Here is a 26,785-nt window from a genome sequence, read left to right as displayed (position 1 = left end):
GAATCACGCAACTTCATTCCAAATCCAACCTTGAATATGGCTCGAAAATGAACTCCGCTATCTCATAATTTCTGACGCCCCAGTACTTCTTTACTGACAACTCATCTTCCACCAATTTACCACAATAAAAAAAGGGGCGGTGGGAAAACCCGGCCAACTTTCTTGTCATGTCTCGAATTTCGAGAGCTGAAACCCTGCATCTCTCATCATAAACCCGACCTTGTCCAAATTGGTTTACAAGTCTACCAACACATGAGACATCGGCTGCTGTCGAAAAGGACTCGTCTCCCTTATGCTGGGTGTTCGCCACTAGATCGAGGGGCATACATTTCGTCTTCGACAACCTGCTCAGCCGCTCAATGATATTCCCAGTGGGCACCTCCAAACAAGGTTTCGTTCCCTGCCAAGCCGCCTCCAAATTCTGTCATCGATTCGAGAGGCTGCGTTGGGAAAGCTGCTGGGTCGAGAATTGTAGCATCCGTCGGCATTTGGTTCAGTGAAGGATCGAAGGAAGTCCAGAAATTGGAGCCTTCGAAAGCCTCCATACCCTGCAGCCCCCCCAAATGGACATCATTGTCATCAAGGCCTTCGCTGTTGTCACGGAAACCCTGATCATCATTTTGATCTTCAACTTCCTTCATCCAAAACTTCAGCTCTGACATCGGCGGCCAGTCTGCACCACGTCTCTCAATATCATTACCATTGTCACCTTTAAGCTTCTTCGGCCTGAAGTGCGCACGTCGAAGATGTGCAGCCGCATTGTAATAAGCTGTATATTTTTTCTTCTGTTGTTTGCAAGCCTTGCATCTTGATAGAGGCAATACAGGCCTCGGATGAGGTGAGCCATCATCCGGCTCGACGCAAATCCATTTCTGAACAATTGATCTGTGTTCACGATCTACGTGTCTGCGAAGCTCGTGTTCGCCTCGAAAGCCCTCCCAGTTATGAGAACACAGGTTGCAAAATACTCGCTTATGTTTTGGTCGTTGGTAAGTATGTTTCGACGAAATAAGGACTTTGTCTATTGACCCGTCCGATTCGGATCCCCTCATCGATTGTGATGGGTTATCTCGGGACTTGGGAGTGTCTTCGCTACCGCCTTTGGGAATCAGCGGGGCCATTGCCTGATTGGTGGGGACATCGAGAAAACGACGGCGAGCTCTGTCTTCGTAGGGTACCGATGGAGCTCGGATCATCGCAGCACTTTCTAGGAAAGGGGGAAGTGACGGAAGAAGTGTTGATAGTGAATTTGTCGGGTCACTTTCTCCAGCATTTTCCACGTGCATGGCTCTTTCCTGCTCTTCGAGATTTCTCTTGGCCTCGGCCCTCTCCTCCAGGACTGGTCTAATACACCGCGATCCTATGGCGCTTTTATGGTGTGAGGACAGCTTGTCAGCTCGAAGAAAGCTCAAGCCGCATCCCCATTCGCCGCCACCATCGAGAGTGCCTTTGCAGACAAAGGCCTTCTCTCCACCGTGGAGTGCTTCGTGTCGCTTCTTGTCGTTCTCTCGCGTGAAGGCGAGGCCACATTCGTTACAGACGAATGACTTATCACCCTCATACACTCTCAAATGTACCATTAAGTTGTACTTCCGAGTAAAACTCTTGGGACACTTATCACACTGATAAATTGAAGGATGTGTTTTCTGCAGTAGCGTCAAAGCAGTTTTAGGGAAATCTAGGTCATCTGACGTATCAATTCCATGATCGTTGAACATATGGTCTTCAAGCTCTTTGGGGAAAGAGTAACCGAAAATGCTTGATGGACACCCCTCAAAGTAGCACAAGAAAGCACGCTCGTGCCGCGCTACATGCTGTTTACGAGGCTCCTCTTTGGGAAATCCTTTGTAGAAGTACTGGCAGTTAACTCGCGGACATTTGAATCGATTTGGGCCGTAGAAACTCTCCAGTGTCAATTGTCTCTGCGGGTCAGTTGAAGTAGGAGTCAATCTCTCGAGAACTGTCCTTACTTTGGCAGTGAGACTGGACAGGTCCAAAATTTCATCATCACTTGGACCTTGCCCATGACGCCCGAATTGTTTTCGAGTAGACAATACAGCTTGTGCTAGCCTGCTGTAGATGCCATACTCATGCAGTGGTTGTAATTTGTCTTTAGTGGTCTTCGAAACCACGAGCACTTCGGGCGAATCAGTCCAATGAAGATCTAGGAATACTTCGAGTGCCTCTTCTAGTTGAGCTAGGAGCTCTTTCGCTGGAACTGAAACTCCGGCTTCGAGATGAAAGACCCACGATGAGACGGCGTATTCGTAGAATGAAAAGAAACCTTGAAGCAGTGCTTCCTCGGTGTCGCAGTCTTCTCTGCCTTTGGTTATCTCTGGTAGACTGAGATACGACACACTTAGAATCGCTAAGTCGTATTCGACTTTGGTGGGATTGATATGTTTGCTCCTGATAAGGTATCTGTAGAAGTCCTTAGTAAGATATGATCTCTCATGCGGACGGAAAGAAACCTCACTCCCTGGCAGTGGTATGTACTAGCTCTATGGAATTGTCTGAACGTATTTCAACTAAAGAAGCACAGAGGACTTTCGGATCCACACGGTGCATGCGGCCCTCGTAGTCCACTGCTTGATTTTCAAGGTCAATGGCCACCGCACCTTGAATCTCGTACCACTTCATCGGACGTTTCGCACATGCAATCCATCCCAAAAGTTGCTTTGCATCGTTCTGTCGTCCAATTGCTGTACTCGGTTCTAGTATTCTGTCCATTATCCTTGCGTAGCTGTAAAAGACATTAGAAATGCTCTCCCTCATGTTTGTTTTCTTGCTTACGCTTCTTCTAGATTCCGAGGAAATCTTTCCTGCATCTCTTCCATGAGCTTTTTGCGCGATGTCTGGTTGTAGAGGTTCAGCACGACCAATTTTGCGAACAGGAACATGCCTGAAAAAATCAGTCCATTGTACAGGGCAGAAATGGGACAAATGACAATCACCTTGAGCCCTCACAATAACAATATTAACTATATTCAGCTTTTTTGGATCAAGGGGTCCGAATCTCTCCTCAATTCGTTGATGCCACACTTTTGCATACGTTTCGATATCGCTCTTGTTGCTGTTCAATGTCAGTTTAATTGATGGAAGCATGGAAAGATCCTTTCGTGCAAAGCCATCATCCTGGCTGACAAATAGGCAACGAATAGTGTCCATTTCTCTTCGAGGAAGACCGTCCACAAGTTGGCGGAACCAGGTAGCTATTTCTTTGCGCTCATCTCGATTGCACTCGTCAAGGCCATCGAGGATAATATAGGTCTTCTTGCAACTTTGAAAGATCGTTTCGAGGAGTTCTTTCGCAAGCTTTGAGCTGCTGAGCACCGTTTCACCACTGCTTGAAGCCTTTTCATCCACATAAAGAAGGATATCGTTGGATTTCTCGGAATTCAACACTTGAGACAAAATACCTCTTGCAACAGCCAAGAAATTGTTTCGTGACTCGTCGCCGTATTTGCAGTAGAAGAAGGTAACTGTAGTGTTTGGAAGCGCCCGTGCTTCTTCTATGACGAGTGATGCCAGCACACTTTTACCTGATCATGGTCAGTAGACATTTTCACTTGTTAAAGTGAGTTGCAGCTTACCCGCGCCAGGAATTCCACTGAGCCAAAGCAATGGGTTAGAACAGAAATTTGGATGGAACCATTTGCTAAATTTATCATCTGTGAGTAACCATTCGCCCGTCCGTGGATACTCCGACCTGGCCTTCTCGCAACCCTCTTGAATAGTCTCGGAGCTCGCAGGTGACAGCCATTGCAGGACTTTCGAGCGGCGACGGTCTAGGTCGGCATCTCTTACGTTCTGGAATTCAACTTCTGCGAGCTTTCGAATCTTCTGGATTTCTTCGAACTCAACAATGCTCGCTTGGCTTTCGATGAGACGCCTGTGCTGCTGCATCTTGTCCCTCAGTCCATTTATCTTGGAGTTGAAGCCTCTCCACGATGATTGAAAAAGCCTTTCCCACTCTTCATGCTTTCTTAGCGGACAAACAAGATACAGGGAGGGGGCTTTGTACTTCGCCTTTTGAAGAATCCCAAGGCTTCTCGATGAAACTCCAGGATGTCCTGGAAGATCATGAACAATGCCGTCCCCATGTGTGGGCTTGAGGAAAAAAGATCCTGGTATTGCGAAAGTTGAGGTATCTGCTCTCCAATTTGTTGATATGCATCGAGGAGAGAGTTTAGTGCTTCTGACATATTGGAGGCGACCTGACTATGGTCAACACCGTACCAAATTAAGTACTTTCACAAAAGCGTACCAACAATATAAACTTCATAGGACCCTTGTACATGTCAACAAGCATTTGCGGGATGGGTGGCGCAAGAGTTCTTACCCAAACAAAAGCGATGTAATTGGAAGTATTCAAGAAAGCTTTGAGGATCTGGCCGTAGTCTTCCATAGTGTCTAAAAAGGGTTTTAGCCTTCTCATATACATTAATTTTTTGTTTTTCGCCTGCTGATTCTGGATTGCATTGATCGCCTGTTGAAGACTCTGAAGGTCCGTAAGTTGGAAATCAACCAGTTCAGCCTCATTCAGGGCTGAGTTTTTCTTGAAGGCTTCGACCGCTCTTTCGAAGTCGGATATCGCCGTCGCCATATCTGCTGGTGAGATTTATCGACAAGTAATGCAGTGATCTGGGTTCCCTTTTACCAGCACCTTCGGCAAGTCAGGGAAGCTGTGGCACGACGTTTTCTATTGCTCAATGAAGCGAGCTACAAAGAGCTTCAATCCTTGAAAGAAACGAACAATGGCGGAATGAATTGAGAGTGTGATGAGTTGTGAAAGTCAAGCTCCTGTTGAAAAACTTGACATAGATTGACGACTTCGGACGTTGATGTTCACGCAAGGCTAATTCGCAAGGTGGACTCCTTCAATATGTGCTTTCGCGAAGTCAGCCTCACTTTATAGTCATGTGGGTGTGCAAATGATGGGGGCAGTGCATGCATGCGATGTCCTCCAATTGCAGAGTTTCGGAAGCAAACCACGATCACGAGTAATCGAGGCAACGAGAGCCTTGCCGTCAAAACGATTGGGTTCGGACACAATATTGCGAACATATATCCATTTTCAAGCCGATTTTTCAATATACCTTTCAGTGAAGATAAAGGACCATGTCGAGTTTGAAACGGCCACGAGCGACTGAATGGGGACGGGATGTTGACATGCCCCGAGACAAGCGACTTTTTTACGAGCCTGAATGCCACGGCTACGACTATGGGGGACAAGATCTACGGCAGACTTGGTTTGAAAACAATGAGAATGCCGCTTGTACTCAAGCCTCGATTTCTAGGATCTTGCCAGCCGTGAACGCCCTACCTGACGACTCAATCCCTTCAGTTCAAGATTTGTGGCAAGGCCAACAGGGCTTCGACAATAGCCTGTGCCAGCTCGAGGAACACACCATGTTCTACAGTGGGCAAGAGTTCAATTTGAACCCTTCCATATCTGCGGGATATGACCTGGATGCTTTTGAAGGGGTAGCGCCGACAGATTCAAGTTACGAAATACCCACGGAATCGTCGTTTGCTTCCGAGCCTGCTCCAAAAATTGTCGAGGTTTGTTATGGATCGGTAGGTGTTCAGCAGCCCTTCTTGCGATATATCCATATGCTGAATACCACAGCTCTGTGATGTGAAGGTCCAGATCGACGAGAGTCTTGACATCGACGCTTTGAAAATACCAGCTGTGGCATCCCAGGACATGGATACAGAACCACTTGGCTTTCTACCTCTTCAGCTTTTATTCAAGGATGAGTATTGTGTGCTTCAGACGAAAGAAGGTTGTGCCTTCGGAATTTTGAACAAAAGGGTTTTTCGAAGCCTCGCTGGATTGAACTGTTTCCCGGATTTAGAATATACTGCTCTAATTGCCTGGAACGCTTGGCAGGAGAGAATCTTCCCCGGTGGTAAAGATTCGAAACGGAGGTGTATCGGTCTTGATATAAATATCTCGGGGCCTAGATGCGAGCTGGATGCCACAGCAAAAGGACTGTCTCGAGTGCAGCTTTTCCTGCAGCCGCCCCATTATGGAACCTCTAATCTTCCCTATCAGAACCCACAATACCTAGATCTCCCGGGTCTTGTGCAAGTGCTTGAGTTGCCTGTCTTTTCAAATTCACAAACTCCTAGTGCTGGAGCTCACACCGATTCGGGAGACAACAAAGCGTTGGTTCAGAATGATGGATATCCTGATTTCGACAAAATTCTTGAGGAACTTCCACGGCATGACTACTTAAAAGAAGCAGTTGTGGATATTCGTGTAATGACGAAGTTGTTAAGGTAAATACTTAATTGAATTCAGTTCACTCGGCGCAACTAACAGGGTCAGCCACCAAGGGGAGGCGGTGGACTATGTGGTTAGGCGCGAAACTTTGAACTCACCGGTCTCCCGGAGTCTTTGGGAACTCGAGAATTCAACGAAAGACTTTCAATAATCAGTAAAGCCTTCCATTTTTATGACTGGAAAACTCTTGGACTCTCGTTGATTGTCATTCCAACCACAGTTACCAACACGTCATCACAGGAGCTAAAAGTCCATTCCGAAACGATTTCTTGGGAGGCATTCTGGCTGACGATATGGGCCTTGGCAAGTCTTTAGCGATGTTATGTGCAATCGTGGGGTCTCTAGATCGAGCGAGCGAGTTTGCTGGGCCAATATCTTACGTCGGACCGCCCGTTGAAGGTCCAAGGGCTGCTAAGTCCACTTTGATCATTGTACCCTCTGCACGTGAGTGTAGTTCCAGGAATTGTAGAGTCGTAAGAATGAATCTGATCATGCCATAGTGCTGCTTGATAGTTGGATCGAAGAGATTGATAAGTTCGACGCCCCGGAAGTGTGTGTGTGTGTGTGTCGTCCGCCGCTGATATTTGTAGACATATTTTTCGAGGGTCGCTCAGGTACTGCAAGTACCATGGTCAAGATAGACCCAAGGATCCATCTATTCTTGTTCGATACGACATCGTTCTCACCACCTATGGCACAGTTGTCGCAGACTTTAATCGACCGCACAAAGTCCTTGAGAATGTCAAATGGTATCGCCTTATTGCTGATGAAGGTATTTGGTCCCCAGAGATATTGCCCCAATAGCACATTTGCATCGAATAACTTTGCTCCAGCGCATGTAATTCGAAATTTATCCACCAAACAATTCCGGGCCGTGAACAGAATTCCCTCTCATATTCGATGGTGCTTGACCGGTACCCCCATTCAAAACTCCTTGACAGATCTCTCTGCACTCGTTTCTTTCCTAGGTGTTCCGATCCTGCAGGAGCCTGCGATCTTTCGAAAGTATATCAACGATGTTACTCACTCGTCTAAATGTAATCTGCAAGTCGACTTCAAGAATCTCCGCCTCCTACTCAGTTCGATCTGTCTTCGACGTCCCAAGGATATTCTTTGCCTGTTTGGCTTGAAAGTAGAGGAGCGAACACCGCAATTCTCTGCTGTAGAACGACAAGAGTACAACGATCTTCTTCTGAAAGGCAGAATTGTCCTTGATTTAGCATTGAGTGGCCACAATACCAAGGAAACCCATCAAAGAGTAATCGAGGCATTGCTCCGACTTCGCTTATACTGCAACAACGGTTCCCCCGAGGAGAACAGCAGTCCCTCTTCATCTTCCCCTATGGACTCCGAAGAGATCTTGAGCCTTCTCCAACAGACTGGAGAAGTTGTCTGCAAATTTTGCTCTTGCGATATCCTATCCTTGGATATATCGGAAAATCTAGACTTCGTCCACATGACGGAATGCCGTATAATGATCTGTGCCGAATGCATCCCTCAATACCAGCAAGAACTCAGAAAGACCCCAAAAGATGGAGCACAATCATGTCCATTCTGTTCCGGAAAGCATTGCACGGACAACCATATCCGAAAAGAGACTAAAGTTCGCGAGGGAGGAGCTGTTATTAGAAAAACATATCCTTCGAAACTGTTGGCTTTGCTCGAGGATATCCAAAGAAACCCTCTTTACGAGAAAAGGTATTAACTCCAATTCGATTTTTTTTTGTTGTGGATATCGTAACTCACAATCGAATAGCATCGTTTTCTCTTTCTGGAAAAAGAGTCTTGATCTCATCGGGGATCTGTTCAATGCTAACGGGGTTCGATATTGCCGTGTCGATGGTTCTCTGTCTCTCGGAAAACGCAAGACAGTTCTAGCCGAGTTCCAAGGAAATCCAGAAGTAGGAGTTCTGGTTATGACTCTAGGTACTGGAGCCGTTGGGTATGTCACTGCTCTGCTGGATATTGCTAGCCTGCCGCACAGCGAGCCTTGCTGACATTTCCAGCCTCAACAACCTGTCCATTGCAAGCCGAATTTACCTTCTCGAACCCCAGTGGAACCCGTCTGTCGAAAGTCAAGCAATTGGTCCAATTTTCCGGCTCGGCCAAGAGAGGCCGGTGACGGTGATACGATATATTATGGATAAAACAATAGAAGAGGTAGGTCTTGATCTCACCTCTTGGGCTACTGAAGCAACTAAATCTCTTGTTTTAGAATGTGAAGAACAAGCAACTGAGAAAACTTGGCCTCGCATGTGGAGGGTTCGACGTAAAGGGCCCCGCGCAAAGAATTGAACAACTCCAAAAACTAAAGGTAAGCTAGCCCCCATAAAACTACTATTCAAGACTGAAACTAATGAAAACTCAGTCTATAATGCTCCACGGCTAGGAGATTGACCCTACGTCGACGACTCAACCGTACCGAAGGAGATTGGGCGGAAAAGTGACTAGATCTAGCGTCATAAAGTGGATGTCTTGCTTGGGAAGTAAGTGATGAGCAGTACTGATGGAATTTCGAAGACAGCAGGAAGGAAGGACAAGAACGGAATTCTTCTATATTGGTCACATTCAAAACAGCAAAAAATGGAAAACTTTGTCAGATGAGAGAGCTTCTAATATTCCGTCGATTTTTGGGCACTGCCCTTCTTTCCATGAAGCGCAAAATTGATGAGTTCGGTCAGCCAGACCATGTATTGGCTCGTTTGGTCATTGCTATAACGTTGCTCTAGGCGTCAACGAAGCTAGCGGCGGCCCACCTTCACTGCCCTCGAAATCAAAGAGCAGAAACTTTGACACCTTCGCCAGACCAGACTTCCATTGGCTTAAAACAGGGTCTTTTCTCGCCGCGCTCTTCGCCCTGCAATCGGCAATTGGTGTGGCATAGTGCATATCATCAGTACGAATAACAAACGGAGGGACCAACTCTGTTTCGATTTACTTGCTAAATCAGGACTGGCTCTCGAGCCCTATGTTTCTAAACTTTCAGTGCGCTGAAGCTCCACGATCTGAAATTTGCACGGCTTTGCTAGAAGAGACTTTCATTGGTTTGAAGACAAAGAAAGTTTGCACCACCCATCGTCAGCCGTTAGTCCAGCTGCGGACTCAACGGGCCTCACGCCTGACACCAGTTGTACGAAGCCTCATGCCTTGCCAGCTTTCACTGCCCACGAGAACGGGGGCCATACGTCGTCGCCAGACGATTCTTTCATTTGCCAAAATAAAGGATGGTACACGAGGCTCACGCGCGACTCCTCTGTCCGCAGATCTAGTCTTCTAGCGCAGTTGGAGCACTGCCCTCCTCGTGGAAGAGTAAAGTAGTTGACCCCGTGGTTGATCGAGGCGCTCACTGGTCTTGGTGACCGAAAGTGGATCACAGTGAATGCCAACCAAACGGAGCAAGGCGATATAGAAGAGAACTTTGAAAAGTGTCGGGGCGGCTGGCGTAACGAGAAGTCTGGCAATGTGCGACGCTGATTTCACTGCCCTCCTGGTGAAGCTCTGGAAAAACTCATCTCTTGTTCAGGTGGACAGCCCATTGGTTCCTGCGAGATTCACGTAGTAAGGCTACAGCAAGACGAGCTGGGCGTTGCTGTCAGATTGCGACTACAGCAATGCACTGCCCTCGATGGAAGTGTGCAAAAGATAGCGGGTCCTGGCCACGCGAGGAGCTTACTGGTTCTGCGAGTTGAAAGTGGGTCCTTCCTCATGCCTATCAGATGGACATACAGTAGAACCTCGATATAACGGTTCCTGACATAGCGATATCCTTGGTAATACAATACGACCGTAAGGTCCCGCACTTTTTTAGCCTTAGGCTTACGATATCCTTGGCATTACGATTATCGTAAGGTTTTTCGGTCCCAACCTTTAATTTTTGGTGGTATATCGTTCTAATTTATTAAGAGAAGGAGCAATTTATCAATGCTCCAGGGCCCTCTGGCACTGGTAGCACAACCTCTTAGGCTATCGATCTCACCGAATCACAGCCCCTTGATTATACCACTGGTTCTCTAGCCCCTGAACAGCCCAAAAAGAGACGGAGGCATAACAGAAGCTAATCGACAAACGTTACGGAGGTCCTTCCCTATTTATTATATGTGCACGTAATCCCTGATTTAACCATACCTCGGTGTATCGTTAGAAAGGCGCTAAAATTGATATCGTTATATCGAGGTTCTACTGTATTTCAAAAATTCTGGGGCTGGCAACAATCCATGGTAACACTCCGACAAAAATGACTCCACGGCTGCACTACCCTCAGAGATGAAGTTTCGTTTCTTCAAGGTGTTCGAAAGGGGAAACGATCATTGGCCGAACTTAGCTTACTTAGAGATGCTCGCCCATCAAAAGTGGAAGCCCGTATCTCCCTACCGAACTGGAAGTGACATTGCTATGCCAAATCACACCAATTTCTCAATTCCCACACGTCACCTGATTACACATAGGCAGAATCATCATGGATGAAGACGGTTACGTAGTGGGATCACAGTGGATAATTCGACAACTGCTTCAACCCATCGAAGACGTTGACGAGTTGCAGGCTCGAGGTGGCAAGTGTGCATATATCAAAAATGGAAACAGGCAGGATAGACTACCGCAGAGCTGTTCCAAGCCCTTGCTCCATCCGGATTTTCTTTTCGGATTGCCGACGCAACAATCGGGTCTGCATCTCTTCTGTTTATAGAAGGGTATCCCGTGCCGCATTTTGTCTACTTCGGCCAGTGGACAATAGTCTGTGGTGAGTACGGAGTTTCTCTATCGCATAACTCTGTCTTCTTTCTCATGTTAATTTCCATTGTTAGCGTTGAACTCTTTACATTCCGAATCTTGTGTTCTTTTCTTCTTCCCTGTATCACATCCTCAACTCCTTTCAAAGTTGGTAGCGGGACGAAATAAAGGTGCCATATTCCCACGGAAAATTGGTGGTTCACGGGCATACTTTTTTATCCCCGAGACATCTCAAGTAGTTTCTCGGGGCGGAGGTAGTGCACGTCTGACAAAGGGGACTATTCTTCCAGAAACGAAATGTAGCATTGCCGTTGCTGATCGATGGCGAGGCATGATCTCCTCTTTTCACAGTCCTTCGCGTAAACCAACCTTCTCCTTCGATCACGATGTCAGCACACTCAATAATCATTTGTTGGAACATCACGAAGCAAGGAGATACCCATCTCACAACACCAAAGGGATATGCAGGCGAATGACTAAGCGCCATTGACATCGATGCACGAAGTACAGCTGATTGGACCAAATACCGATGGAACCACCTGTGGCACTCCAAGATAGCCGGCAAGAAGGCTATTCCTCATCACGTCAGCAGATAGGCATGAAGGGGATTTCTGCCAAGATATATAAGTATCGAAGCCTACACGGCTTCAAGCCCGCTTCGAATCCCAGCCCTTTGTCAAACAGTCTTACAAACTAAAATCATGTCCGACTCGGATTTCATCGCAGCTCGCCAAGAGCGTTGGAGAGTAGCCCACAACTCCCTTGACGCAGATAAGTTGATGTCATTAATGACCGACGATTGTGATTACTCTGATCATGGTCACTACCCGTTTCCTATCTCTCCATCGCTATCACCCCATCTAATGTTCGCAGGACTCGGTGTAGCACACATCGACGGGGCCTCACTCCGCGCACTCGCCGAATCCGTATTCTCTTCCGTCTCACAGCTGGGTTTCGAGACCGTCTCGGTGAACGGCACGAAAGAGTTCACGGCTTGGGAGTGGACAGCTAAGGGAACGGTGAAGAAAGAGATCCCGGGGGTGCCGTACGCAGTTGGGCAGGAGTTTGAGGCGAGGGGCTGCTCGTTGTTTTGGTGGGATATGGAGAGTGGTGGGGAGAAGATTAAAGTTTTGGCGGAGTATTCGAAGTTTTTGTGAAGTAGGAGATGGGGGTTTGGAGCTCTTGGGTAAAATACTCGTAATGAGACCTGGGACTTGCTAGAGAATTGAGGAGATGACTACGAATTACCTCGCAGACAACAATTTACACTTGCGTCTAATCAAGAATCCGAGGGGTGAGGAATAAGTGCAACTGCTGCCTCCTTGCACGTTTCACTGGATCTCTTATTAGAGGCCCTACCAAAAGATGACAAAAGCGAGAGATGAACGCACTTGAAACGCACCCTCGTAGAATGAGAAGCAAACCATCATTAAACAAATAAGATGTCGTCTAGGAGGAGGATGCGTACGACCAAGCGAACACACGCAACGAATAGTAACAAATGAATTCTGATAATACCGAGGTATGAAGAAGATGCCCGGATGTCCGAACGCAAATCTACTTTAGCATAGAAAGTGATGAGAATGACAGCTTAGCCTTCATTAATCTAAGTTCTGAGTAGGTAGTAGAAGGCAGCCTTGAGTAACGCCACGTGGTAAAACGGGCTTGATCGCTGCCACGAGGATGTGGCAAACCATTTATCTCCCAGCCCCTTGAGCCCCGCACGCACCTCCGGTTAGTCGTGATACACCGAACTCTGGGCCGAAAATCAACCCCCCGATCACTTTCTTTAACAGCCAGCAGCACACTTAGGTTCTCTTAAAAACTAACATCAGTTAAGGGCAGTCTATAGCATTACTCTAGAGGAAAGTGTAAAAACTGTATTGTCACTGCTATGGAAGTTAATATAAAAAACATTGATTTTCGGACCGGATTTCGGTGCATCATGACTGACCGGAGCCGCGTGCCCCGCATACTTTTCGCGTGGAGGTGGCTTGACTCCTGAGGCTTGAAGAAGCGAGAGATCGCCAGCCATCCATGGGCCCGGAAACAGTCACCACGTGACCAAGAATTTGTTGGGACAAAAAAGGCGCTAATGCAAAATCGGAAACATGGCCTTTTGCCTGTCTGGCAGCGGTTTGAGAAAATTCCGACTGCTGGGGTTTGCATGTGTCCATCAGAAGCCTCATAAACATGAAAGCTGGCCTTTGCGTATGGCTCTGGACTTGGGACTTTGGAAGAGGCGTCCCATAGCTCTGGACGATGCGAATATGAGTACGCGTCTTGATCGCAGGGAATAATCAGGGTCCTCCTGCGGCGAGCTGAGTGACGCGCTCGTGCAGGAACGTTGAACCCCTATCCACGCTTATTTTAGGGGCCGCGGGGCCGCAGCTTGCACAGCTCATCGAGGTTTGAGAACTCGGATCATGGGTCGGACGAGGTCACGAGAGAAGCAATTGAAGAGTGATTGACATGAGGACAACCGTATCCAGGAAAATAGTCCTGACCAAGGGGCCAGGAGATGAGGTGGTTTTATCCGCTGGTGAAGAAACTGGCACTGGCTTTCTACCACTGGTTTGCCAGCCTGCGAGTGTGCGCAGGGCAGGTCCGGATGGGGAAAGGACCCCTGCTCGCTCATCAAAAATGTTGAGACTTCGCTCCAAAAGTTTGGGGACGGAGTGGAGCGAAGGGAGGGCTGCACACCACACCACCACGACAGGGCTAAGGGCGGGCTTCCTTTGCTCCTCGGTCCAAATCGAAATTCCTTGTGAAGATTGCCATTCGATCTGGCCGTTCGATGACAGCAAACTGGAAATCTCAGCCAATTCTAGTTCCAGCGATTGGAAGCTTTGGAGAACACAGGGCACGAAGGGCAACCGCTCAGCAAAGACGGTGGCGCGTAGCTCCCTCCCACCAGAACCCAACAGAGCCCTCCCGGCCCCCTTCCCCTTCTCGAACTTGTAAAACCCTTGCAGCCAAACGTTCCCCACGCGGTTTTGCCGACGTTTTTGATCTGTTAGGGCATTTTGCCGAAACACATTGAGCTTTATAACACCGCCGTCCCCCCCCACCCGAGCCAGCTTTCTTCTTCACGACTACAATTCTGTCTTCGCCATCACACATCATGGCCTCGCAAGTACAGCAACCGCCATCCGGCATGGCCAAACCTCTTGAGCCGACTCGCAAGAAGTACGATCCCAAAAAGTCTCACATCACGGAGGAGCCAATTACGAAATCCAACTGGTACAAGCATGTCAACTGGTTGAACGTCACCCTCATTATTGGGCTTCCCATCTACGGTCTCATTGCGGCATACTGGACACCACTCCAACTGAAGACGGCCGTCTGGGCAATTGCATACTATTTCATGACTGGTCTTGGTATCACCGCCGGTAAGTTGTTGAAATGCTGAACGAGCGCTCTGATCTATTGCTAACACTTCTTGTTTTGACAGGTTACCACAGACTATGGGCACACACATCATACTCTGCGAGAACACCTTTGAAGATTTTCCTCGCCGCCGTTGGAGGGGGAGCAGTTGAAGGTTCAATCAGATGGTGGTCGAGAGATCACCGGGCACATCACAGATACACCGACACCGACAAGGACCCATACTCCGTTCGAAAGGGTCTTCTCTACTCGCACATCGGATGGATGATCATGAAGCAGAACCCAAAGCGTATTGGTCGAACCGACATCTCCGATTTGAACGATGACCCCGTCGTTGTCTGGCAACATCGCAACTACATCAAGACCGTCATCTTCATGGGAATGATCTTCCCCTGCCTCGTAACCGGTCTTGGATGGGGAGATTGGATGGGTGGATTCATCTACGCTGGTATCCTCCGAATCTTCTTCGTCCAACAAGCCACCTTCTGTGTCAACTCCCTGGCACACTGGCTCGGTGACCAGCCATTCGACGACCGCAACTCTCCCCGTGATCACGTCGTCACTGCTCTTGTCACTCTTGGTGAGGGCTACCATAACTTCCACCACGAGTTCCCTTCAGACTACCGCAATGCCATCGAATGGCATCAATACGACCCGACAAAGTGGGCCATCTGGGTCTGGAAGCAACTCGGCCTCGCCTATGACCTGAAGCAGTTCAAGCAAAATGAGATTGAGAAGGGTCGTCTCCAACAATTGCAGAAGAAGCTCGACCAGAAGAGACAGACTCTCGACTGGGGTATTCCTCTTGAGCAATTGCCAATCATCGACTGGGAAGACTACCAGACTGAGGCCAAGAATGGCCGTGCCCTGGTTGCTGTCGCCGGTGTTATCCACGATGTTACCGCCTTCATCAAGGACCACCCTGGTGGAAAGGCTCTTATCTCTTCCGGTATTGGAAAGGATGCTACCGCCATCTTCAACGGTGGTGTCTACAATCACTCTAACGCCGCACACAACTTGTTGTCGACAATGCGTGTTGGTGTTATCCGAGGAGGATGTGAGGTAGAGATCTGGAAGCGAGCTCAGCGCGAAAACAAGGACATCTCATTCGTCAGCGATACAGCCGGCCAGAAGATTTATCGCGCGGGTTTTCAGGTCACTCGTATCGCTGAGCCTGTTGCGTCAGCCGATGCTGCGTAGGTTTTCTATGTCCGTTGCGCGTATGTGCATGGAGCACATTTAATGAGTCAATGACAAGGGCTGTCTGGCTGAAAAAATTGCATCTGATGTGTTTCCGAGCGTGGGCTTTGTCTATTAGAATGGTGGGCGTTTGGACGGGTGCGTTTTGTTGTACTCAGAAAGAAGATACATTCGAGCACGCTTTCTGTATCAAGGCTTTGGCCATTTGAGGCTTGGGGGGAGAAGAACGAACAAATCATGCCTGCGGGCTATAAACATATTCGAACGTCGAAATACAAAATATGAAGAATTCCCCCAAATATCTGTTCCAGTTGCCGTGACATCTGTAACTGCCACAACTTGACTTTCTATCAATGATCTCAAAAGTTCAAAATGATACGACGGCAACCCCTTCCCCCGGCCCTTCCCGCCTGCCAGTGCTGACACCACTCACGCCCAAATTCACGCTATTAAACACGCTCGGGAATGCAGAAATCACATGTTTTCTTCGTTCGGCTGATGCATGCCCAACGAAACGTGTACAGTACCACCTCATAATCTTATTTCCCATGATCTGAGCGACCCAACAGTTTCTGTGAGGAGATGGGAGTTGAGTGGGGAGGGGAGGTTGGGGGAAAGGGAGGGCACTAGGAGGCATGTGAATGTGGATTGGTGTTACATGGATGACCTCGTGGGAGAGATGGAAGAGTGCTAGGAGAGAGATATACATGTGAAGAATTGCATGTAAAATGTCTTAACGGAAGCAGAATTGATCAAGGGAGTTGACGTCATTGGAGTATGGGGCTTGACTTCAAGATGTGGGTTAACATTTCTCTGCTGAACGTCTCATAGGATGTACTGTACTGTACTCCGTGAGGACTTGCTCACTCTCATTCGACCTCTCAAAACCAACAAATGTAAAACTTTCCCATTTCAGGTATCAAAATCTATGTATGACCATCGAGAGTCTATCACCGCTCCGTCTATCGTCCCCCTCTTATCTCGTAGGCCATCCTCAGATCTTCGAAACAGGGGGATCAATACTAACCTTCCCGTGTTCACAAACAGCCAACGCTTCCCCATCACTCTCCCTCCTCATCGTTGCCTTCAAAACACACATCCTCTTGCCAGCACTCACCACCTCACTCTCCACCAGCACCTTCTCTCCTTCCGGCACCGGCTTTAGATACGTAACACTTAATCCTCTACTAACGCCTGCGTACTGCCAGTATCCGGGTTTAGCGATTGGAGCGAGCGCGGTAGTCGTGCAGATGTCGAAGATCGTGGCGGTGCACCCGCCATGGAGGTTTCCGAGGCGGTTGCAGTGCGAGGGGAGGACGGTGAAGCGGAATACGGTGCGGCCGGCAGGGGAAGCAGTGGCGGAGACGAAACTGAGAGAGTCTTGGAGGAGAGTTGACCAGCCCTGGAGTATTGTTAGAAAGCAGAAAGTGGGAACATGTGAATGATGGTAAGCGGTGACTGAATACATTTGGGATACTTTGAGAACGATGAGTAAAGAAAGGATACAGGAACTCGGAATGCCTCAATTTGCGTGCTTCTCTTTCAGGTCGAGGAGGATCTTGAGGGAGAAAGTGAACGATTTTGAAGAGAAGAATACAATGACGCTCAATCTGAAATAAGCTGAAGAGGCCACTCACTTGGTCTGCATCCCCAGCTACACTTCCTTCTAAGAGAGCAAGGACACGCTCTTCAGCAGACTCATCGCCGACGGGTATTCCAGCCAATGCTTTCCCCGGCGCAACGCCAGGCATATTGACCTTTGACTTCTGAGGCGTCATTGTCCTCGTCTCGCAGTGAACTATCAATTATCAAAAGAGGGAATATGTCAAGGACCCACCATTGTCCTTCCACAAATGTGATTGTAGAAGTCCATCCCCAAATCTGAAGTTCGAAGGCTGACGGTTCTGAAATCCGGACGTAAGCGCTACCTGCATTATTCGGTCGTGATAATACAACGTAAATACACCTCAGATTTAATTATCTCAAAATCTATATGTAATAAGAGAGCTGCTTCTCCTCTATCTCATCAGTCCTCAATTGAAAATTCATAGAATCGGCTGATATTAAAATACGAGTTTGAAAACGTAGAGATTTCGGTGTTCTGAGCTCTCGCTTAGACGCGTGAGTTTGGCCGAGGTCCACTCGCGATAAGATTGCCGGCCCTTGGTGCCTGGAAACCGAGGCGATACTGCCTGATGGCGCGTAAACAAACCGCGTTTTACGATTTCCGAAAGTCAACATAGGATTCAACGCAACAACGACAACGACGACAAATCGCCAACATGCGGATCGTGGAGGTTATAATTGATGGTTTTAAGAGTTATGCTGTACGGACAGTTATCTCTGGGTGGGATGATTCGTTCAACTCGAGTATGGGAGATTCTCCACAGTTTTGTTGACTTTTGCTGACATTTTTAACAGTAACGGGTCTCAATGGCTCAGGCAAGAGTAACATTCTCGACGCCATTGTATTTTGTTTGGGAATCACTGCGATGAACGTAGTTCGTGCGCAAAACCTACAAGATCTCATCTACAAACGTGGCCAAGCCGGAGTTACCAAGGCCAGCGTAACGATTGTCTTCGACAATCGCGACAAGAAGAAATCTCCCATCGGTTTTGAAGAGTATGCACAGATCAGTGTTACTCGGCAGATTGTACTGGGAGGTACAACGAAGTACCTGATCAATGGACACCGAGCACAGCAACAGACGGTCCAGAATCTGTTCCATTCAGTGCAGTTGAATATCAACAATCCGAATTTCTTGATTATGCAGGGGCGGATTACAAAGGTGTTGAATATGAAAGCTGTGGAGATACTGGCTATGATTGAGGAGGCGGCTGGGACCAGAATGTTTGAGGACCGAAGAGATAAAGCTTTCAAGACGATGGCAAAGAAGGAGATGAAGGTCCAAGAGATCACCGAGCTGCTGAAGGACGAGATTGAGCCGAAGTTGGAGAAGTTACGGACGGAGAAGAGAGCTTTCTTGGACTTCCAACAGACCCAAAATGATCTCGAGAGACTGACAAGAGTCGTGGTTGCCCATGACTATGTCAAGAACCAAGAGAAGCTCAAGCAGTCTGCAGGCGATTTGGAGCTGAAGAAGCAGCGGGCGAAGGATCTTGAGGATAACGCTGTGCGATTAAAAAACGAAATCGAGCATCTTGTGGAAGACGTGAAGCGGGTCAAGGCTCAACGAGAGAAGGAGTTGAAGAAGGGAGGCAGAGCGCAAGCCCTCGAGGAGGAAGTAAAGAAACACTCGAACGAGCTTGTCCGACTATCGACTGTGATGGATCTTAAGAAGTCCAGTATGACCGAAGAGAAGGAACGAAAGTCGACCATTCACAAGACTGTTTCAGAACTCGAGACTTTATTGAAGCAAAAGACGAAAGTCTACGAGAAGATCCAGGCACAATATGACAAGGCGAAGGAGGAATTGGAAAAACTAAACGAGGAGGCTGAAACCAAGGAAGAACTACTCCAAACGTTGCAAACCGGTGTTGCTTCGAAAGAGGGCCAGGAAAGCGGCTACCAAGGGCAGCTCCAAGACGCACGAAATCGAGCCAGCGCTGCCTCGACTGAGCAAGAACAAGCGAAGCTCAAGATGACCCATCTTGAGAAACGAATCAAGGAAGAGGAGCCACGTGCGAAGAAAGCGAAGGAGCAAAATGCTGGTCTTCTCAATGATCTCGAGGGACTTCGATCACAGGCGCAAAAACTTGAAAAGGAGTTGGGTAAACTTGGTTTTGAGCTGGGCAAAGAGGACGATATGTACAAGCAGGAATCCAGCCTTCAACAGACGATTCGAAAACTCCGCGAGCAGTCCGATGGAATGAAGCGAAAAGTAGCCAATATCGACTTTAACTATTCTGATCCTACGCCCAAGTTTGATCGGTCCAAGGTGAAAGGACTGGTCGCCCAGCTCTTCACCCTGGACAAAGATCGCACAGATGCCGGAACAGCGTTGGAGATTTGCGCTGGAGGCCGATTGTACAACGTGGTTGTCGACACAGAAGTCACCGGCACCCAATTACTTCAGAATGGCAAGCTTAGGAAGCGGGTCACAATCATTCCCTTGAACAAGATTGCCGCATTCCGAGCAGCCGCTGAGAAGATCGGAGCTGCTCAAAAAATTGCACCTGGAAAGGTCGACCTTGCCTTGTCATTAATTGGCTACGATGAAGAGGTGTCTACTGCCATGGACTACGTGTTCGGAAATACCTTAATCTGTGCTGACGCTGCAACTGCTAAGAGGGTGACGTTTGACCCTGCTGTTCGGATGAAGAGCATCACTCTGGAAGGTGACTCGTACGACCCATCCGGAACTCTGTCTGGAGGTAGTTCGCCGAACTCAAGTGGAGTCTTGGTCACCCTGCAAAAGCTCAATGAGCTTACCAAGGAGTTGGGAGTGCAAGAAAAAGCATTGGCAAATCTCCAATCCACAATAGCGCGGGAAAAGAAGAAGCTTGATCAGGCCAAGAAAATCAAGCAAGAGTTGGACCTCAAATCCCACGAGATCAAGCTTACCGAAGAGCAGATCAGCGGCAACTCATCTTCTTCCATCATTCAAGAGGTTGAGAACATGAAGGCGTCTGTCATTCAACTGAAGACCGATCTTGCAGAGGCAAAGAAACGACAAGATGAGGCCAACAAGGATGTCAAACGTATTGAGAAAGATATGAAAGACTTCGACAATAACAAGGATGGTAAGCTTGTTGAGTTGCAGAGTTCTCTTGACAGCCTAAGAAAGGCCCTTACGAAGAACTCGGCTTCAGTTAAAGTCCTTCAAAAAGAGCTTCAAGGGGCTCGGTTGGATTCCGAGCAAGTTGGGGGTGATCTTGCTGCTGCTCAAGAGCAACTTCAAGAGGTCGAACAGACACTGAAGGCACAGGCTGAGGAAATCGCTGAATTGGTGTCTGAGCAAGCCCAACTGAAGGTTTGTACATCCCTTGAATTATAGGTACAAGAAAGCTGACGACTTTAGGACACGCTTGATATTGCACAAGCTCATCTTGATGATGAACGAGCAAAGTTGACTGGCTATGATGACGAGCTTCGCTCATTGGAGGATGCCTCACGATCAAAGTCGGCTCGAATCACGGAAGAAAGTCTCGAGATGCAGAAACTTGGCCATCAAATCGAAAAGTTCCACAAGGAGCAACAAGCGGCTGTTCAGACCGTTGCTCACATGGAAAAGGAGCACGAATGGATTGCAGATGAGAAGGACAACTTTGGCCGGACTGGCACGCCATACGACTTCAAAGGTCAGAACATCGCCGAATGCAAAGCATCACTGAGAAACTTGACGGAACGGTTCCAGGGGATGAAGAAGAAGATCAACCCGAAAGTCATGAATATGATCGACAGTGTTGAGAAGAAAGAAGTCGCACTGAAGAACATGATGAAGACAGTTATCAGGGATAAGAAGAAGATCGAGGAGACAATCGTTACCCTGGATGAATACAAGAAGAAGGCTCTCCATGAGACTTGGGTTGAAGTCAACCGGAATTTTGGGGAGATATTCGCAGAGTTGCTTCCTGGCAGTTTTGCCAAGCTTGATCCCCCTGAGGGCAAAACAATCAATGAAGGGTTGGAGGTCAAAGTTTCGCTAGGTTTGCTGCCACGTTACCCGTCTGATACGTGTACAAAATGAGCTGATTCCATCAACAGGCAAAGTATGGAAGCAGAGCTTGACCGAGCTTTCCGGTGGACAGCGCTCACTCATCGCGATATCACTCATCATGTCTCTGCTACAATTCAAACCGGCTCCAATGTATATTCTCGATGAGGTTGACGCGGCCCTGGATCTTTCCCATACACAGAACATCGGCCGATTGATCAAAACAAGGTTCAAGGGCAGCCAGTTTATCGTCGTTAGTCTGAAGGATGGGATGTTCGTGAATGCGAATCGAATCTTTAGGACAAGATTCTCGGAAGGCACATCGATGGTGCAGGCATTGACGGTATGATCCACAAACTCTATTTACTTGCGAGCATTACTGACCGTAACAGGCGGCGGATTTCAAGTAGGTCATGCGTCTGGTTTGGTGTTCGGCAGCATGTCAAAACTAGGAGTCAATGTTTGCGTCGCATATTGGAATTTGGAGTTTGGGTAATGGAGGTTTGTGGTTCCGGTATCGCTTCGGGCGGTTAATGATTGTACGAACACGAACATGAATGGACAGATGAATAGGGGAAGAAGTTTAAACATTGCACGTGACCTGTTTGAAGTTGAGATCTTGATACATTGGAGATACACGCCCTCGTCGGATTTGCATTCTGCCGCGCCAACATCCAATGGCGTGCACCAACCCATTGGATATGACTCAATGAGGGTCATCACAAGCCAAAGTCCTCGGTGTGCAGAAACAATCCAACAATGCGGTACTGTACTGTAGTTGGTGTGGTAGTCTCGATGGACGTGGGGAGGCGGGTGCAATCTCCGAGATTCAAACCTCCTTTTCAGCTTCGCCCACTCCGGCCGTTCGAGATGCTCAGTTTCTCGGGGAGAAGGCTCTGGGAGGGAGCTTTACTTCAAGAGGCCAAGAGGGTGACGCAAGGGCGCAGCAGCGATACGGGGAGGCGGGAGGCGGTGCACAGCACAAGATGCACGTGCTTTTATTTATTTGAGTTGAGCCTCTCGTGTTCGTTTCTCGCTCTTTCTTCTCCATACATTCCTTTTTGCGTACGAGTACGCTCTCCAACACGGCGTCCTGCCCTCTCCTACTGCCCACTCCCGCTACAGCGGGTCCACTTCTCCACGGCTTCTTTAACTTCTTGCCTTCCTCATCCAGAGCTTGCTGGCTGGACTGCGCCACGATGCCGGAGATGTGCTGCCAATAGACCCGGACAAGGCTATCGTCGACCGTAGAAAGGCAGCCTGACGCGTGCTTAGCCTGACATCTGGCAATTTCAACTGGTGGAAGACAAAAGATTTGCTGCAAGCAGGGTCCACGGCCCTGCGCCAAAAATGGACCGATCTGAGACCCTGAAAATGTGAGAATGGGAATTGTGCAGAACCGCCTGCCTGCCTGCCCTGCTGGACCTGGAGACTGGAGTGAAGTGTGGAGCGGCAAACTGCTGTGTCCCGCTGCACTTGGCTGCGCCTGCGCTTGCACCTGCACCTGCGCTCCCCCCCCTCCCCCCCAATGCCCAGCCTGAAGTGACAGCCAACAGCCCAGCTCCAGCACCGGGCAGTTGCAGCACCTACGCTCATCTTGGTTGCCCATGGTCTTGGCAATGGATCTCGCCTAGAAGTTTTGCGTGTCTCATCCCATCCCTCTTGAGTCGCCTGCAGGACGCGGCCTGGGTCCTGGTCGAGACAAGCTAGCAACTGGTCGTCCCTTCCACAAGACAGGACAAATCCTTTGAACCTGCCAATTGACACCACAACCCTAAAATCCAAGGAAGAGAAAGCTCACGCGTCTTTTTTCTACCTCCTCCCCCTCTCTTCAGTCCGCTGTTCTTCTTCTTACGCTCTTTTGCAATCCACTTCATGTACATCATTTGGTAAATAATTGCTTCTGCCACCACATTCACCCTTAACCCAGGAAAAGGAGGCTAATATTTGTTGTGCCTGCAGCAGATAGACGGCACATCTTGTGCTCTTTGTTCCTTCCTACCTTCCTAGATTCGACATGGCTGCTTTCATAGAACATTACCGCGAGGTTCTCGAGGACTACTACGACATCTACTACGAAGAATTGCTCGAACGAATCCCTGTCATCTCCACGAGGACATACGTCTTGACCATCCTCGCCATCTGCATACCTCCCATCATTGCCCTGATCTTCTACGAACGGGAACAAGCCAGACTTCGAGCAGAGCAGCCGAAGGGATGCAGGAAACTGGGCCTGAAAATCGAGTCGAATTTGCTCAATGAATTCGATAGGAAGTTCTCCGAGGTACGTTTCACGATGCCAACAATTTTCTCCCAATTGAGACCGTACCTTGCTAACTTCACCTTTTAGGGTCGTCCCCCAAGTACCGAGGAGACATCAGCTGAGTGGTGGAGATTGAAGTCGTTATGGATCTATCCTGTCAAGTCTTGCAGAGGTGTTGAGTTGAACAGGGGGACCGTCATTACGACTGGCATGGAATATGACCGCCAATTCACCTTTGCTCAGCTCAAGAGCCCCTTCCCAGTTGGCGCCAATACCCCAGATAAGGAGAAGGCGGCACACAAATGGGAGTTCATTACCCAAAGACAGTTTCCTTTGTTGGCCAAGGTTCGAACAGAGATGTGGGTTCCGGATCAGAGTGTGGATACGTACGCGCCTCACGCCGAGGACGTTGAGTCCGGGGGAGTAATCATAATGAGCTTTCCTTACCAAGAAGCTGGCTGGAAGGGTATGGTAGCGAAGTGGGGTGCTGCCGTGAAGGGCACGATTCCTGAGAAGCAGTTCCGTGTCCCATTCAACCCTTCCGAGGTGCAGATCGAGAAGGCTGGGTACTCCTACGAGAAGATGACGATTTGGAAGGATACGATCAGCGCCTTGAACTTGGAGATTGAGATCCCGGAGGAGCTTAGGTACTACTTGGGCATCAGCAACAAGTTGGGTTTGTTCAGGATTGACAACTCGAAGCTGCGGGAGGTGCACAGGAATGCACCGACCAAGGCGGAGTTGGGATATCAACCAGTAACAGGCTTCCAAGATGCTGTAAGTGAAGCCAATTGTTTCATACTCTCCCCCGCTGACACTTGCAGTATCCTCTCCACCTTGTCAACCTCGCCAGCATTCGCGATGTCGAGAGTAAGATGCCAAAGGTCAAGGGGGCCCCCCGCCTCTCGGCAGCACGCTTCCGAGCAAACCTCATAATCACGGGCCCGGATGCCTACCACGAAGATACTTGGCGCCGTATCAAAATCGGTTACTACGAATACGACGTATCGTCCCGCACCGCCCGTTGTAAGATGCCGAATGTGGACAACTTAACGGGAGAAGTACACCCCAGTGAGCCAGACAAGACGCTGAGAAGCTTCCGAGCAGTGGATCCAGGAACGGGCCCAAACATCGGATGCCTAGGAATGCAAATGGTACCGATCGCTAGAGAAGGAGCGCTGAGAGTGGGAGACGAGATCACGGTTTTAGAGGTTGGGGAACATGTTTACATTAAGCAATAACGACTATTAGCGTTGGAGCTGCTCGGGCGTTGCGGATGTTGTGACTTTTTTCTGCTGGTTTGTTGGGGCATACTTTGCAAGAATTGCGGTATGGGAATTTGATCATGAGAATGCAATGGACACAACACGAATGAGGATACCCATATAAGCTGATCTCGAATGACTGGGCGAGATTGGGAAAAGAGACTACTTCTTTGTAATACATCACCATTCTTTCGCGTTTTTCTTGTTCGTCCATAGCTTTCTTCAACTTTGTGCATGACGGAGTTTGTTAGAGTCTCCACGGGTGCATAGGGAATACAAGAATTGAGATGCCTATCTAGTGTATTTTATCATTTCATCGCATTTGCAGAAAGCTTGGGTTGGAAGTGAGGCGAGAGCAAGTGCTGTGGCATTCTTTGTTCTTTGAAGCCTGCGGATGATTCCTAGAGTTCATCCCCTTTTCCAGTCCTGCACATGTAAACTTCATACTCTAATCGTCCGATGTTTAGACATTGGCTGTCAACACCTGTTCCACCGTCGCTCTCCATTCATTCATTCATCCAGTCATATTCCAAGCATTACTCTCTATATCCAAATGTCCATGGAGCACGAAGACGAACGACTGCATCACCCTCTGCTTTTATCACTATGTTTTTGAGAAGCTCCTGCCTTCAGGCCTGAGTTGCACCATGCCGTACTTTGAGTTGCCATAACGTCGCCACCAAGGGCTGCGACCCCAAATGGACTTTGACTTCCAACCCGAGTCACCCGCAGTAGGAACTTCCGAGAAACGTCCCGATTTGGAAGACCCTGGAGAGTTTCACAAAAACACAGCCGAGTTGAAGTGATACAAGATATCTGATTTGCTAAATCCTTCAATCTGCTTCTATCGCTTCATCTGCTATGATAATAAAGCCACCTGCCCCCTCTTTTGCGATCTCCCCCTCCCGTAAATACTTCAAGAAAAGGACAGGCCCGTTAAGTCATATTTTGTACTATCTTTCAGCAGAGCAAAAGATAAGAGTACATCCCTTACACACGTCAGAATCGCTCCCAATTCAGACATCTTCAGCAGGATACAACACCAAAGAGAATCCCCATAAAAGAGAGTCTCCTATCTCGCACTCAAGACATCAAAGTCACCGGGTCCATTCCCTCTATTCACAAACAAAACAACTCAGCGAGTGTCCGCGCATGATCCCTGAGAGCAGGAGCGACTGCTTCCAACTAGACTTGGTCGCCATCTGGGAAAGTTATTAGCAAACCGAGTCTTTGCAACCGTAAGTCTTTGTTTCCTCTCATGTTATAGAATCGGCTAGGATAGCTTCTGATCACGAACGAGACTTGGAGCATTGCCTTATCATTTTCCTTCAAGGCAGCGTGCCTATTAAGGAACGCTGGTTGGGGGGTTGAAAGACAGGCCATTTAGAACTGAGGACTCCCAGATTTGCAGCTGTTCTTCGAGGTAAAGAAAACAGGGAGGCCGGATGTAGCCAGTCGCCAAGCGTCTCGAAGGCCAACGACAGTATCTTTCTCTGCTTTGAGAAATAATTGGTCGGGCGCTGGGCCGAGGTTTCTTCCGTCACTGACTCCATGGTGAGATTTTAATCCGATACCAGGGCGTCGGTGTGCCACTATTGGTAAACGGATACATTCTGTGACTCTCAAGAAGGCGGGTGATGGCCAAGCCCCATTGCTGCGATGAAGAACCCTTCGGTGATCTCAAGAAATTCCGGTTCAGCGTCGCCGTACGTGGCAAGCATCCACCATCTGCATTCAACGTCAGAAAGATCCATGAGCTCATAAAAGGAGCACGGATGCTTTTCATGCTTTGACTTGAAGTTGTGAAATCCTAGACTGTCCTCGAAAAGCCGTGTAATATATCCAGCATATACCTAGTCTAGCACCGGTTGGATTCCAGGTTGTGGAAGCGCTGTCCAGTTTGAATAGACAACACGAAGTCGGCGGGATGCGGCATCTGGCATGAGGATTTTCGAGCTTTGCTTCTCCTATCCAGCTCCCATGGTAAGCAAATGAGGAACTCCATAAAGAAAGCCGGTAGCGACGTATC

General features: G+C 48.5%; 8 protein-coding genes across 8 annotated transcripts; 6 read left to right on the top strand and 2 right to left on the bottom strand.

The window, feature by feature from the left end:
- K444DRAFT_575735 (uncharacterized protein) lies at window positions 1-4,857 on the bottom strand. Its single transcript, XM_024877485.1, has 8 exons — window positions 4,343-4,857; window positions 4,268-4,291; window positions 4,025-4,217; window positions 3,594-3,974; window positions 2,955-3,542; window positions 2,794-2,902; window positions 2,477-2,743; window positions 1-2,421 (listed from the first exon to the last, which is right to left on the bottom strand). Exons 1-8 carry the CDS (start codon window positions 4,604-4,606, stop codon window positions 357-359), a joined length of 3,891 nt encoding a protein of 1,296 aa, XP_024727202.1. The 5' UTR covers window positions 4,607-4,857; the 3' UTR covers window positions 1-356.
- Window positions 4,858-5,022: 165 nt separating this feature from the next.
- On the top strand, window positions 5,023-6,669 carry K444DRAFT_264815 (uncharacterized protein). Its single transcript, XM_024871430.1, has 4 exons — window positions 5,023-5,580; window positions 5,633-6,288; window positions 6,338-6,446; window positions 6,533-6,669. Exons 1-3 carry the CDS (start codon window positions 5,122-5,124, stop codon window positions 6,441-6,443), a joined length of 1,221 nt encoding a protein of 406 aa, XP_024727201.1. The 5' UTR covers window positions 5,023-5,121; the 3' UTR covers window positions 6,444-6,446; window positions 6,533-6,669.
- On the top strand, window positions 6,120-8,793 carry K444DRAFT_264799 (uncharacterized protein). The gene is made up of 9 exons (XM_024871429.1): window positions 6,120-6,288; window positions 6,338-6,736; window positions 6,793-6,826; window positions 6,883-7,064; window positions 7,126-7,990; window positions 8,049-8,234; window positions 8,299-8,452; window positions 8,508-8,606; window positions 8,661-8,793. Exons 2-9 carry the CDS (start codon window positions 6,586-6,588, stop codon window positions 8,679-8,681), a joined length of 1,692 nt encoding a protein of 563 aa, XP_024727200.1. The 5' UTR covers window positions 6,120-6,288; window positions 6,338-6,585; the 3' UTR covers window positions 8,682-8,793.
- A 2,834-nt stretch (window positions 8,794-11,627) lies between these two features.
- On the top strand, window positions 11,628-12,349 carry K444DRAFT_621673 (uncharacterized protein). Its single transcript, XM_024881956.1, has one exon. The coding sequence runs from the start codon at window positions 11,722-11,724 to the stop codon at window positions 12,175-12,177; it is 456 nt and encodes a 151-aa protein (XP_024727199.1). The 5' UTR covers window positions 11,628-11,721; the 3' UTR covers window positions 12,178-12,349.
- A 1,384-nt stretch (window positions 12,350-13,733) lies between these two features.
- On the top strand, window positions 13,734-15,874 carry K444DRAFT_621670 (uncharacterized protein). The gene is made up of 2 exons (XM_024881955.1): window positions 13,734-14,412; window positions 14,475-15,874. Exons 1-2 carry the CDS (start codon window positions 14,145-14,147, stop codon window positions 15,608-15,610), a joined length of 1,404 nt encoding a protein of 467 aa, XP_024727198.1. The 5' UTR covers window positions 13,734-14,144; the 3' UTR covers window positions 15,611-15,874.
- Window positions 15,875-16,202: 328 nt separating this feature from the next.
- Window positions 16,203-17,625, bottom strand: K444DRAFT_621669 (Thioesterase/thiol ester dehydrase-isomerase). Its single transcript, XM_024881954.1, has 2 exons — window positions 17,248-17,625; window positions 16,203-17,012 (listed from the first exon to the last, which is right to left on the bottom strand). The coding sequence occupies exons 1-2, from the start codon at window positions 17,386-17,388 to the stop codon at window positions 16,605-16,607; spliced, it is 549 nt and encodes a 182-aa protein (XP_024727197.1). The 5' UTR covers window positions 17,389-17,625; the 3' UTR covers window positions 16,203-16,604.
- A 235-nt stretch (window positions 17,626-17,860) lies between these two features.
- K444DRAFT_603480 (RecF/RecN/SMC protein) lies at window positions 17,861-21,825 on the top strand. The gene is made up of 5 exons (XM_024878776.1): window positions 17,861-17,980; window positions 18,032-20,544; window positions 20,593-21,220; window positions 21,279-21,571; window positions 21,621-21,825. The coding sequence occupies exons 1-5, from the start codon at window positions 17,893-17,895 to the stop codon at window positions 21,636-21,638; spliced, it is 3,540 nt and encodes a 1,179-aa protein (XP_024727196.1). The 5' UTR covers window positions 17,861-17,892; the 3' UTR covers window positions 21,639-21,825.
- A 1,420-nt stretch (window positions 21,826-23,245) lies between these two features.
- K444DRAFT_547500 (MOSC-domain-containing protein) lies at window positions 23,246-24,732 on the top strand (the record flags this gene model as incomplete). Its single annotated transcript, XM_024876310.1, has 3 exons — window positions 23,246-23,512; window positions 23,579-24,268; window positions 24,316-24,732. The coding sequence occupies 3 exons, from the start codon at window positions 23,246-23,248 to the stop codon at window positions 24,730-24,732; spliced, it is 1,374 nt and encodes a 457-aa protein (XP_024727195.1).
- Between the last annotated feature and the right edge of the window lie 2,053 nt (window positions 24,733-26,785).

Source organism: Hyaloscypha bicolor, assembly GCF_002865645.1.
Source record: "Hyaloscypha bicolor E unplaced genomic scaffold K444scaffold_183, whole genome shotgun sequence".
NCBI lineage: Eukaryota > Fungi > Ascomycota > Leotiomycetes > Helotiales > Hyaloscyphaceae > Hyaloscypha > Hyaloscypha bicolor.
Note: the sequence above shows the minus strand (reverse complement) of the source record. Positions and strands in the feature narration are given on the sequence as shown.